This window comes from Patella vulgata, chromosome 1 (assembly GCF_932274485.2).
Source record: "Patella vulgata chromosome 1, xgPatVulg1.2, whole genome shotgun sequence".
Lineage (NCBI taxonomy): Eukaryota > Metazoa > Mollusca > Gastropoda > Patellidae > Patella > Patella vulgata.
In genome coordinates, this window is record NC_065879.2 from 83,269,216 (window position 1) to 83,284,170 (window position 14,955).

Genomic DNA, 14,955 nt, shown 5'->3' on the forward strand with positions numbered 1-14,955 from the left:
CCCCCATTTGCCGAAAACCCTCTGAATAAGATAAAGTCTAAAGCTTTAAATAGTTTTTTTTTCAAATGTGAACCATTGGGACCATGAGAGGGTGAGCTCTATCGATTTTACCAATTCTTCGTCCATCTTTTGCAAAATGTTGTCTTTCTTTCTTAATTAATTTATTTTAAAACAAATAACGCGTGCGTGTACTCCATTTTCGAGCATAATTTGTGGTGAGGCACCTTAATTAATTATAAGTGAATGTTAAACCGTAATGTAGACTGCACTGATTAGATATTACATTAAAAAATAAATGTAAACCAGTTTATATAAACTTATTCTGACCCATTTTAGTCTCAAACGAATAGAGATTCAGCCTATTTAAGATCACCGATTGACTGCTGTGTAATTTCTTGTGTAGGCCAACAATGTTACTTGTCAAGTTTCCGGTGGAGTATTTTGTATTTCTTAAGTGACTTACCGGGTATACCCGGATTGTTACAATATATACTTTTGACATGTCTTTATGGCTAAGATGGCCGTATCGTTTATTTTTGTCCGTTTTATGTGGGGTATGGTTGTCCTCTGGTTGTTCTTGTTAGCCCAATTAATATGATAATTTGATGCCTCAGATGCAGCAGATTGACTTTATTAGGTCTACATTAAAGCTATTTAACCATTAATATTAGGTCCTCATTAATGCTATTTAACAATTAATGTAACCTTTTATTGGCTAGTACTCATGCTAATATTGGCTAATGAATGTAAGGTATCGAGTATCCTTGTAGTAATAATAATATGTAATTACGCTTACTGAAGGCATCTAAGACCACACATGCATATAGTATATATCAAAAACTAATCAAGCTAATATGCGACGCATATAGCTGTTTTAAAATAGATTAACTAATTTTCAAATCAGACTACATTGGTTTAAACAGTACTTATTTCGAAATTACTGTACAAGTTAAAGGCATACAGAAAGGGATATAAAAACAAGCCAAGGAAACCTATACTAATTTACTTGTTTCCTTTGGATTACATTACTCTACAAATGAAAGTAATAATTCTTAGAGTGCGGTTTTCTTTTTCTCACAGAAGTAATATTTTCCTATAAATGGATAGACGGTATTAACAATGCCAGTGCTATTGTTGGTTGTCGAGCCCAGTTACACTGGGAGTTATTCGGCGACTATCAATCCGTTTCCATTTACAAGGTAAGTTTAATATTATTCATTCACAAAGAATTAAGGTATTGCTACGTTAGATTTTTGTGTGATATAACCATTTGATGTTTGTTTTTATATTATTCAAAAGTTGATCGCCACCCCTGACATTGCAGCGGTAGGGGTTTTTTTTGCCGCAAAGAGTTGTAGTCTGTATCATTCGGACAACTATTTTACGAATATAAGTCTGAATGGATTGCCAACATTAAGAATAACTAGGTCATTCGCTAGTTATCTTTACTTTAGGTAACTGGTTCTAAAACCTGATGTTCACATACATGAAATTAATTTAAGAATTGCCATTTCAGAAAAATTAAGCACTCTTTTTTTTTTAATTTTCTCTCTTCAAGGACCATATCTATGTTTTATTAATCATAATTACCCATGCGCAACCCTGTTATTTTATGTGGTTGATTATCCAGTAGTAAATTTCGTCAAATGTTGACAACCGATCCAGACATCCCCGTACGTTGAGGATTAGGGTGTTCTGGGTGACCGAGACTTAAAGAGTTCATGTTCTTGGTCATATTAAATTTCAACCTTTGCCATGTAACTAATATTGAATTGATTGAATTTAACGTCTATATATCTAATATTTTACCCTTTTATAATGAATAATGTTGTTCAGTATGATGTTCGTATAAAACAAATTTAACAATTAACGTTGATACTCTATAACGATCTCCTTTGGCTGGGATTGGAGAAATTATGTGGTGGGGAGAAGTATATACAAAATAAAAGACTCATAGAGGACTACGTTCTGATGCACGGGCTTCTAAGGCAAAGAAAAAAATAATTTTACCGCGGTGGACTACCTGTTCACATTATCAAGTGTTCGTATAATAAAAATGACATACAAAATCGCCTTCTACGCACAAATGCTACTCCTTTTATAAATGCAAATTCTCAGCATGGATCGTGAATTATCAAATTCGCTTTGTCGTCAACCCTAGCATACCCAAGAAGAAATTTAAATAATAATTTGGATCACGTATTTCACTGATTAGTTGTTAAAATGTAAATATTCACGGCATAATCCTCTGGCAGAAAACATTCATTAAATAATATATTCTTCCAGCACGATATCCGATTGTTTTCATTCGAGTATTGGTCATTACACTCTGACAAGTAGGTTCAGAGAAAGAGAGACAGAAATGGGGTTTAACGTCCACTCGACACAAAGTAGGTCATTTCGGGACTAACATATGGTTTAATTTTATTTCAATAATTCGCTTGCGCGTAGGGGTCTTTAGCAGTGGGAGGAAATCAGAGGACACCCACGAGGTTGGACAGGCGACCCTACTCCTTGTCACGTACAACCGGGGATTCGAAACCACGCCAGTTGACTCAATGACAGGCCTTATAATACAGCGCGCACGTGCTAACCATTCGCCCCCCCCCCCCCCCAAAGTAGGTTCAGCGTTTATTAGCACCTGTAATGTAGAAGGCCGGTGAATTTAGTTAAATATTATCAGAGGAATTTGTACAGATTAATTCATATAATAATAAAATGAATGGTGGGTCAAGTTGTTCTTAAATTTAAGATTTCAGGAAACGGTATTGAATACAACTTGACCAATAGTAACAGGTACCATATAGAAGGACATCAAGTTCACAGAATCAGTGTAACCATTGACAACATTACAATGAATGATGCTGGTACATATAGATGTCGGGATAATGATATAACTGATAAATGGGCAGACTTATACCTAACAGTCAAAGGTAAATAATATAGTGCTATTCCACACAGTGAGTATGTTCAAAACGCTTGAAGGTTGTAAATTAAGGTAGTTAATTTGAGAATCTCACTCCGTTTAATTTAACAAAAATAAGAAAGACATATGAATATCTCTTTTAGATGTTGAGGTCGTGTTTCGTGCTAATTGTCATGTACTTGTAGTATAAGACAGATACTGTTAATGTGGTCACCTGGTTTAATATTAGCCTCAGGTTTTCACACATTTTACTATTACATACTTGATAAACATGTTTATTAAGAACTATATTAAGAGTTCCATGTTCTAGATCCTACCTTTGACCCATAAAGACATTTCCAATTTTGTATACCTATAACTGGGATTAATCATCGTCATATAGGACAATCATCAAGATTTCCATATTATTATGCCAGATTCTGACACACGAGTTTCTCCAATGTCACATCAAAATCTATTCAAGTTCTATCTTAGAGTGACCTAATTATCACTAAAACAATATGCTACTTACAAAACATTGTCCGTTACTTAGTTTATTTATATTTGCAGATAAGCTATGGAAGTATAGCCCATCAGTTGTTAGAGCATGTGTTGGAGATGATGTATCAATGACGTGGGAGTATTTTGTTATTGATATTGATCAACATAATATATCAGTTTATAAACAATCACTTGGAACTACCGATTTCGTAGGTTGAAGCGTTTATAAAATTTGGCCCGTTTGAAATAAATAAGGAGTTATTGGTTTCTTAAAGAATCTGAAAAACATTTTGCATTTCTATTGTCGAAAGCTAACTGTAGTTTCCAGTAATTATTTACAAATTTCAAACCAAAAATTCCTTAATATTTCGGATTTTTTTTAAAATCCAGTAAGCTTTTAAATAAAACTACAGGCGACGACCTTTCCAAATTTCAGAAAAATCTATTCAACTAACCCTCGTAATTTTTCAAAATATTTGAAATAGATCATATGTTTTAGACATTCGTGTGCATAAGTGACAAATGTTAAAGAATTTAAATTGTTCAGTTTGATTATATCACTAAAGTTAGACGAAAAAGAAACGTCATTTATTCTATTTCCAGTTTTGTAACGAATACATGCACAGTCCCTCCAGACCGATAGAGAGAGAAAAATGGGGTTTAACGTCCACTCGACACAAACTAGGTCATTTCGGGACTAACATATGGTTCAATTTTATTGCCATAACTCGCTTGCGCGTAGGGGTCTTTAGCAGTGGAAGGAAACCGGAGGACCCGGAGAAAACCCACGAAGTTGGACAGGGGACCCTACTCCTTGTCACGTACAGAGACCTATAAAGAATAGGGAAGGAAACCGGATTACCGACATATAACCCCAATATGTAAGGCAGGCTGGGCTTCTGCTTGTCACACACAAACTTGAAATTGAACCCATGGCATGCAGCAATAACATACGTCTATATAGATAACGTGAACACCCCGCAATATGTCCGGGGGCATCGCTTAAGTAGATGCAATTTGAAAAAGTTCCAAGAACACACAGCTATATACAAACAATTAAATATAAGGATAGGGGATTTAACTGATTACAATGAATTACACTATTTATACAGTATGCTGATCAAGGTAAATGGGAAAATGGGATGCTAATTGTTAAAGGAGACGACCCAAGAATGAAGTTCAATATAACGGAGAGTGATGATGGTAGTACAGAAGTAGTGATGTTAACCATACATAACACAAGTATTGAAGATTTTAACTTTATTTATAACATGAAAATACAATTTAACCACAACTGTGTCAGGTATGCTGAACCGGTTTCGCTTGTTGAAGGTAAGGAATATACTAAGCTCATTATAATGTTTTATTAACAATAGACACCTTTAGTTTGATACTTGATTAGTTCAATAATAAACATATCCAAATAAGGCCTAAACCGTTTAGATAGTATTGCATTGGATACATTAGAATATAATGTTAAGGTTGGATATCGATATGTCCATCAAAGGCTTTTTTTCAGTTGCAATAGCAGATGAGTAAGTGATGTATCTGGCATTGAAAATTGTTTCACCTCATACCACAGTCTATTTCTTACTATGATACGTGATACCATTGCTCAACTAGGATACCTGATAACACTCTACAAATACTCCTAGGATAACTTATACCACTGGCCCACTCGTAGGATACCATATAATACTGCCCCACTCACCCACGGATACCCGATACTATTGCCCAACTCGTCCTAGGATACATGATGCCAAAGACGTTATTTTATTTAAATTGTCTACTTATAGTTTTTCGATTTGATCAAATTCCTACATTTGTTTCTTCCCGATTAGGATCTTTTGTGCTTCTCTCATATAGAAACTCGAATGCTACCTCATACGCATTACCCACAGTGATCTAGTATATATTGACAATCACTTTGTTACGAGTAACATGACAGAAAAACCAACAATCAAGCTTATATCAGAGGTATTTCCTAAGGCTGAGTGCAGCGAATTGAAAATTTTAAATACATTTATGAAATCGTGGAACAATTAGAAAGGTATTGATTGTTAGGCCCCTTAATGCGACTTAATGTTTTGTTGAAATCATTTTAAGGGTTCGTGTGAGATAGTAATAGTTAATTCTCATTAAAACATGTTCACGTCACAGGTTATTTCCATTAGATCGCCAGAGGTCGAGATTTCTCGACATAGGCTATACGTTTTAAATCGTTCCCAGTAACACCAATATATGATTGGCTGTCATTTTTACTTTAAGAATATTTTAAAATGGAGCCATCAACGTTGTTTTTGTAAAAAGTCGTGATATTTATCAGATTTGATGAGATTACGAATAACACCTCTTTTAAAACTATGTGATTCAGACACATAGTTGTATCTCCTTGTGCCGGACAATTTATTACATTTTGTACACTGCAAAGTCTTATCTCCATTTATCGTATTTCTAGACCAAATTGAATCACACTCACACTGAGAAACACCACTCTGCTAGCTTCTAATGTTGATAGCTTCAACAACTGAAAATATTTTAATAATTCACTGAGTTTCACAATACAGTGATGCAAATCTTCACACCCATTTTTTCTCAATTTAACAAAAAGTGGTCATAGAACCAGATAATCCTCAGCCCACGATATTTGAAACCGGTATCATGTTTATTTGATTTTCTTGCATATTAATCAACTTGCTAAACGATTTGTCTTTGTTGTAGAAACTCCTCACACCGGGTAAACTGTTGGACGGTTTCTGTAAGCTATATAAAAATAAAATAAAACGTAAGCTATAAAAATAAAATAAAACCAAGTACGAACAATCCAAACCATTAGACAAAATTCGAAGTCCTAAAAAAACGGTATAGGCAAAATAGTGTAATAAGGCAAAATAGTGTAATCAGCATATGGACTGTTCACCGTGTACAAAATACACGACAAACAGTGGTAACAGGTGTCCGGAAGAGTAAGCTTACCCTGCCTGGCGCCACACCCGCCATAGCTGCATCCAAACTATTAGGCGAAATCTTGGTATAATAGCGTGATTGGCCAATGGACTATCGGTATGCAAAATACACGTGATGAACAGTGTTAACGATGTAGTAGACAGACATTATCATAGTTGACTGGAACATGTTTTTTTTGTATTCGTAGCACCGCGTGTTAGTAGTTTAAAGACTGAACTGGCAGGGCGACCATCAGAAAATGTTACATTTGTATGGACCTATCGATATAGCGCCGTAGCAACAAGCACCATCTTTAATATATACAATGAATTACGTGGACAGGTAAGGGTGATAATCTTAATTGATCTTAAATAATATGGATCGTTCAGCTATACATATAAAGGATTCCTACTGAGATTCAGAATCAAAGTACTTGTGTGTGTTATAAATGCTCCTGCCATCAAAACTCTTTAGTTTAAATTGAAGGCATATTTTATGGAATGGAAACGATATTCCATAGCGTACGTGTCCTTCGAAATAAGTTTTACGTTGTTACCGATCAGTCAGGTTTTGCTTTTGTCTTTTTAATATTACAGGTCCGAATTGGATATTGGACTAAAAACAGATTTGAATCAAATATAGGAGAAAACCGATTGCTATTCGGAAAACTTGCAGTGTTTGGCGGAGAAAATATTATTCTAACCATATTAAAGACGGTTGATGATGATTTTAATACTATATATGGCTGTAATATTACATTTAGTGATGGACTCTCGGGTTATAATGAGACTAAGCTAATTTTTACTCAAGGTTTGTGAGATTTAATTTTAATGACTATGTGTAAAATGTTACATTTTGTTGTGGATAAATGTTGTTGTTTGTTAGTTGTATTTTACGTCCGCTTTCACCGAGGTGATATCGCAGACAAGTTGTGGATAAAGTGTCGAACGTGCAGATAAGACGTCGATGATATGGTGCATCGGAGTTATTTCTACCCATAAATTTGATGGGGATTGGATCATGATTATGGCATTACTAGGCTTATCTATCTTATAGCTTTTTTGTATGCATTACCCTTATTTAATTTATGTATTGGGATTTTAATTCAATCAAACATCAACAAATTTAAAGAGTCTAGAGCATGTTCACGTCATTCCCATCGATTTGCCAAAGAACGTTACCCGATCTGTCTCGTTTCGGAAAACTAAAGACCCTTCACTTACAATATGCCGCCTTCATAACCGTTTCTTAAAGTTGTCCGCCACCATGCCCACTGTCCTCTTTTTTGCCTTAGAATCACTTATCACACCGAGGAGGTAAGGAATGCAAACCAACTTCCACGAATAGTTGAGGCAGAAGACCTGTGTGTGCTTTTGCCCATAAATGTTTTAGCCTTGGTCAATGTGCCTTTAACGATCTTGAAACGATACTCAAATGCTGAATGTCAGGTGTCAAATCGTTGGTTGTATTATGACACGTTTCGGGAAACGTAAAAAAATAATTGTGATGGTTTCAAAATAAGATGCATGTACAATTGACGACTAAAAGCTACTTTTGAGGTTCCATGTTTGATCCCGGTGTTGGCTAAGAAAGTTAATAAGGATTTTCGGGCATGAATCCCCTTTGTCAGTGGCGCAGGGCAAAAGGGATGGCAAGGGGGCAGCGTATATTCGTTCGGACGGGACGAAAACCCGAGTTCCCGAGTACACATTGGTGTGCCCAATTTCGATACTCGCCCAGTCAGAGCAAAACAGTTGAACGTTAAACCCCATTTCATTTCTTATTACCAGCATTTGTTATTATCTTCCACGCGCTTTGAGCATGCAATATGGATGGAGTGGGCGCAATCATAAACTACATGATTATTATTATTTGTCTCATTTATATTTCTCCAAGATGTAGGACCCAGAATGAAAGTTCCTCACAACCAGCAAATGCATGGCAAAATAGGCAACATGATAACATTAGTATTTACATATTACTACAGCTTTCCAGCAATAGGCATTAACATCAGCCGTTCAAATAGCTCCGGATTTAAAGTAAGTTGAAACATTTTGATTGTATTAAATCTCCCCCACGCAACTACTTCGATAATAAACGCGATACTTTGTAAAAAGTCATTAACACGCTCGCCAAGAAAATATATGCAATGTTTAAATGCCAAGAAACCTTAGGCCCACGTACGTGGATATATCGACAAGGCGGCGTAAATCATTTTAAAGGGGCATTTACACGTTCACCAAGAAGATATTTACAATATATCATTTCCAGGCAACCACAGGCTCACGTACGGGGATGTATGGGAAAGATAAGGTAAATCATTTGAAAGAAACACATATGCAATATATCATGTTCAAGTAACCTTGTGCAGATAATTGATTGCGGTCGGCTTTTTACTACTCATAAGAGTTATCCATAGTTCTTGTTGCCCCCCTCATTTCGAAGAAATTAAACAATGTGTGTTATCTAATTACTTTTTCAATCTGGCGGGGGACATCCATAGGCGTACGAGACAGGGGGGCAGGTGCCCATCCTAACTTTCGGGCACTCTGACATTTCGAGCAGACGGTTAAAGTGAAAACAAAAATTATTATTTCATCTTGATGGCAAAATAAAGTGCCCAAAACCTAATAAAACACTAATTTTACTTTTATTTTAATTAAATACCACAAATTTGTACTGAATTTACTATGGATTAAAACATTTTGTCTGGAGCCACTCTACTTTGTTCGACATTGTTCGGGCATCGATTATTATTTATGAATGCAGCTGCAAGTCTGATTGGTTGGTTGGAATTCAGGTCGGCACGGCATAGAGTGGGATTTCGGTTGCAAACCGATTGGAAACTTTCAGGTTGCTTAATTCACGGACTAGAATAGCAAAAAACACGAGTCCCCCATAATCCACGACGATTGATTGGTTGTTTGGGATTTGGGATTCATTTTATTCGTGCAAACCAGTTACATAGAAAAAGAAGATGTTAATACAACCGTCTTAAATCACGATTGGGGCCAGAAAAATCCGTTTCCGGCCGTCAAATTTTCCAAAATTCACCGAACCCGTACGCCCATGGAGACAACAGCTGTTGGCTTGTTGTTTTCAATACACGTGTAATTAGCCTCACAGTACACTCACCTTTTTAATTTCAGTATGAACCTGGAGAAGTTAATTGGAAAAATGTATATTCAGTTATAGATGACGGCAGACTGATCTTTCATAACCGTTCTATATTAGGTGGAGGACATATATCTCTCATTATACTGAATACAACTATACAAGATTATGATGCTATCTATAAGTGTGAAGTTATATTTACCAATAACAAGGTTGTTTCTGCAATGATTGAATTAATTCTACAATCTGACACAGGTTAGTTGCGCATAACCCCGATATAACATGCTCTATTCAATATATAGATCAGTTTGATCAATTCTCATATCCATTTCTATAACTAACATTTATAATCATATTATCAATACTCATAACATAACTTTATATACGCCCACATTTTCATGTGGACGTATATTGTTGTCCTTGCCGCCCTCCACAATTTGTTTGTGGACACTCTACAGCTCACAATTTTTATCTGATTTTGACGAAACGTGAAATATAAGGTAGAGTGACCCGTGCACTCTACAGAAAGTTGGTCTCGACACGGCTAATGTGCACGCTTTAGTGGTTGTCTCGAACGATCAGCAGTGGAGTGTATGATACTATAAATAGCCATGGCACGTGCAATTCTCTACAAATCTATCAACTATTACAGCCGTAAAAAATCTATTGTTGACGATTTTGAATAGCAGTAAAATTTAGCTTTTTGGTTATTACAGCAGCTTTAGAAATTACGTTCGTTTTATTTTTTAAATTGCTTTATCATTAACTGTACCGTTAAGAGCGGCATCTTTTGGTTTAGTACAAATTATATCTCTGAATCACTTTTGTTAGCAGGAACATGATACTAGGAGTAGTTTCATTTTACTTTTACAAGTTTCTTAAAACAATTGTTGAGCTGGCTAACGTGCGTGTTTCTAAATTCAATTTCTTGTTCCAGCTTTCTGTTATGTTTCGTAAAAAGGTAGTCTTGATTATCCCGACCTGTCAATCAGACGTAGAATGGTCGGTACACTGGTTAAGCGAGACTTATTTCAAAACAAGGGCACGTAACCTATCTTTTACTCAAAAGTGTCTGGATGTTATGGGCGAAACTTGGAACCAGTTTCAGTCTATTATTTATAGATGATTAAATGGTCATAGCTTATTAAGTACAACATGATCGTTTAGTTAGTGACTATAATTGTGTGAAACTGATTTAAGGCTTAGTATTTATATAAATATTGTGGCGTAATTGTCGAGATATTTGGAGATATTTATTTATGGTGGGTCACCCTATATAAGGTTATCTCCCAAACTTGATATTGGCATGTATCGGATTGCAATTTCATGGATTATGGCCTCTGATTATGCGCAAAATCACATTATTAGTTTGTGGACAGTCTAGGGGTCACAATGTTTTCAGATTCTGATGAAACTTGAAATGTAAGTTTATAACCCAAAGATCTCGGTTCCTTTCGATATCGCGCTGTCAGGCCGTAACTTCCTGGATTATGCCCCCTTATGAACAAACCATCGCGTTTTTGCTTGTGGTCCCTTTAGAGGTCACAATATTTATCCGATTTATAGCCCCTGATTGTAAGAAAATCACGTTTTCTTCTTAGCTTGTTCTCTATCCATCTCTTGCAAAATGTGGGCGTTCCTTGCCTGGCAACCACTGGTTCTATAACTACCCCCTCTCATGCTATAGCTACACCGGTATGAATAATATGGCGATATATGTACGCGTACTTTTGCTCATATGGTGGCGGGAGGGTGGGGGGTGTTGTAGTTCTAGAAAAAGTTATGTCGTAATCAGTGATTGAATCTAAATATTGTGTAATTTATTTCGTCTAGTCATGCCCGAAAAAGAGAAGACGACGACCTTTGAAAGAAGTCTGATGATAGCGTCGTTGATACTTATATTATTAACATGTTTCATAATAGGAATTGTTGTTCATAGTAAGTAGTTATTACTGTATTCTAGCACAAATCAGAAATGTCCTCGATTCTCATGGGTCGAGAAGTATGGACGAATGGACAATACATCTCCAGGCGATTAACTGCATATGGATTTGAGTGTACATGTTTGTGCACAGTGAATTTCCTCGACTCAGATGATTATTGTAAAATATCTTCAAGAAATTCTGCACAAATGACCATCACATTATTTTCAAACAGAAACTTTTATCAAACCACATCCCTGAAATACATAAAACAGTGGAAAATCAGTCATAAATTAATTGAAACCGTGTCCAGGTATTCTAAATCATCCGTAAATAGGCAGAGTGGATAATTTTGATTTCGGTTTTGCTAGGCTAGCTTCATTGAACAATTGTTCCTTAATAAAGTGGAATTTTTATAATCACCGTTTGATCATATTCTGACTATCGCATGAAAATATAATAAGGGAGGCGAAAATAGTAACTGAAATAGGCCTACTAAACTGGACGTATGCCAAACTTTAAATGATTGAAACCACGTCATAACGGTATACATTGTGACCGCTAGAATCATAGGCATCAATAGTTTTATGAGCTATTTTGGGGATGTATATAGCACGACATGCTCTTATCTGAACAAAAACTAGCAACAAAATTGTGTTGACGACTGCAAATAAGATAATAATGACTAAAAAATCACCAATGTGAACCTTCGCTGATACTGCGAATGCAAAACCACCTTTGTTGCAAACTATTTCAATCACGGCTAACATTGCCGGCCAAAAACACCGCATTATGACTCATTTCCTAATCTCTTAAAAATATCTGAAACATTTTCTTTCATAATTTATTAACCGGATACTCAAATAACGTCATTTTAAAATGGGCGTAAATTGTTTCTTAAATAGTTCCAATGAACATCCCAAAATATTTAAGCTACAATATCGATAAACACGTCCATTTGTCGAATATCCACCCGATTAGATTTTATTACATACTTCGAGAAGGTATTTGTTGAGTAATAAAACCTTCTAGTAGTTTATCGAGGGCTGGCCGTCCTTACCGCACGGTACAAATAAAACCTTCTAGTAGTTTATCGAGGGCTGGCCGTCCTTACCGCACGGTACAAATAAAACCTTCTAGTAGTTTATCGAGGTTCGGGTGTTTCCGGAGTCCAAAATGGCCGCTTTATATAAATGAGAATTTTGAGGATAACTAACCCGAACCCTAACCCTTACCCTTTTTAAAAGACTGAACTTGGGTCTAATTTAGTTTTTACTTCTCTTAAAAGGGTTAGGGTTAGGGTTCGGGTTAGTACTAAATACTCATTTGTATAAAGCGGCCATTTTGGTATGAGTTCTGGCTTGTTCTGGAATTTGTTGCTTCTAGTGGTGATAATATTTGTACCGTGCGGTAATGACGGGCAGCCCTCGATAAACTACTAGAAGGTTTTATTACTCAACAAATACCTTCTCGAAGTATGTAATAAAATTTAATCGGGTGGAATATCGGGGGTTTATTGTTCATTAACCACGCGTGAATTATCCATTAGAACAACTTAGAACGTCCTGTGTTCAAATTATCCAAGCATGGTTAAATGGATTAAAAACCACTTCTAAATTCTAAACAGTGTTTATCTCTAATTAAAATTATAAAAACCGTGGTTTATACAATTGATTGCACCGTGTATTATTTAAGCAGACATTTCACACTCAGTGTGTGTCTTCTCGTAATATTATTGATATCAGGATTGGTTCATTGTACTCATAATATTATTGTTATACCATTACGATACGATAAACTCCATTACGTATTTCATTACCAGCAATTTATTTTACAGGTCGTAAGCGTAAATCACGTATATCAGCGATACCTGGGCCTGCCGGTAATACCACAAGTGATAGCAATCATTCCTACATTTCAATGCACAGCGCGGTTGTATTCAATGCCAACCGGCGATCTACTGCAACTCCTACTGAATCTACTTCATCTAACGATACGGATGCGTATACCAATCCTTACGAGCCTATCAACAGAGGTGGTATTGATACCACCAAGAACTTTTATATGCCACTACAGAATTCCGGAACTTGTGAAATTGACCAAAGTGATGTTGTCCAAGAAACCAATGTTGATGGCAATTCGGTTACCAATATAGAAGATGTCCAGATAGCCGATAATGATGGTGATACATCGACACATGACACAGTCGATGATGATGATACATCGACTCATACCTTTAATCTATACGATGCTCTGAACGGATGTACCGTGAACAATGAAGTACACAGTTATATGTCGCTTCCACCATGTACCAGAACAGAGTATGGGAAGAATGACCTTTCCCCCAATTCCAGTTTAGTAGATGACATAATGCTTGTGAAAAAAAGACCATCAACCATTTAGATTCGATTCGGGCATGTAAGGACTCTCAAATTAAATCAAACTGTATGCATTTATTAAGACCATCCTTAGTTTGATTAATTATTTGTTAATATTATTTTGATTTTACATCTGACATCCGGCTGCCCAAACGTTAATACCCAGCTGAATAGGGCCAGGTTACCAAGCGAGAGTTTATATAGCAGTGGACTCTTCTTGATCTGATATATAATTTTGTTGTCTCTTTCTTGCAATGTCTGAGCATATTGTACATCGTGTCGCGGGGTTGTCTTTCGTATTGTGTATGTGTGGTGCGTTCTGTCTGTACTTACTGTTAGGTGTCAGAAGATTTGGTAGCTTTTACAAATTACTACATTACAGTTGTATCATTATGTACACCATGTGTACGAGATGTCATATAGGCTATACCTGTTCCAGAATCATTTTCAATTTGTACACGCCCACATTTCAGTGTGGGCGTATTATGTCACCACCATGGCCCTTCGTCCGTCAACAAATCGCTGGTGAACGCGGTCGAGGCTTGCGTTTTACACGGATTCTTTTTTAGTATGAAGCATCATGTCTATGAAAGATGCAATAGTTTTCGACAGATTCTTTGAAAATTTAGTACGAATCATTTGGGTCAAGAGAGGACAAACCCTATCTATATTCAGTGTTCCGTGACTTTCTGTTTCGGAGTTATTCTTCCTTTACCCGAATAGTTTTGTGAACTCGATAAAGAATACATTTTGTAATATTTCTTTTTAAAATGTGATTTAAAGCATTACGGTCATGAAAGGACGAATCGTATCTACTTCCAGCTTTCCACGGTGTTCCGTTCGGTAATTATCTCCCCTTTGCCTAAAACCTTAACGTGATTTAGGTTAGTTTTTAACAGATTGTTTTTTTTTTCAGTTTTGAACGGAAGCATTTGGGTCAGCTTTCTACTACTTTCTTAAAGTCCTTGTTTTATGTTAAACTTATATTTTAGGCGTTTCGACCACCAAGTACGGTAATTGATTAAATCAAAACTCAACTTTGATTTGACAATTATTCTATGTTTAGTAGCGAGTAGAACTAAATAGCGTCTTTTGTTGTATAGCGTAACGATCACCATGTGTTTGCTCAAAATCAAAAAGTCAAACCAGCGAGCAGGACACAAACTACATAGACATTACAAGCAATAAA

At 36.1% G+C, this 14,955-nt stretch overlaps 1 protein-coding gene across 2 annotated transcripts; it reads left to right on the forward strand.

Moving 5' to 3' along the window:
* The first annotated feature begins 1,073 nt into the window (after positions 1-1,073).
* LOC126824341 (uncharacterized) lies at positions 1,074-14,670 on the forward strand. Of its 2 annotated transcripts, XM_050553546.2 has the most exons (10): positions 1,074-1,199; positions 2,753-2,933; positions 3,476-3,615; positions 4,519-4,738; positions 6,561-6,694; positions 6,949-7,162; positions 8,249-8,391; positions 9,502-9,721; positions 11,300-11,404; positions 13,226-14,670. In XM_050553546.2, the coding sequence occupies exons 2-10, from the start codon at positions 2,855-2,857 to the stop codon at positions 13,789-13,791; spliced, it is 1,821 nt and encodes a 606-aa protein (XP_050409503.2). In that variant the 5' UTR covers positions 1,074-1,199; positions 2,753-2,854; the 3' UTR covers positions 13,792-14,670. The 2 variants fall into 2 exon arrangements, with proteins under 2 accessions (XP_050409503.2, XP_050409519.2); XM_050553562.2 differs by lacking the exons at positions 1,074-1,199; positions 2,753-2,933; positions 3,476-3,615; positions 4,519-4,738 and having other exon boundaries at positions 6,103-6,694.
* Positions 14,671-14,955: the final 285 nt, after the last annotated feature.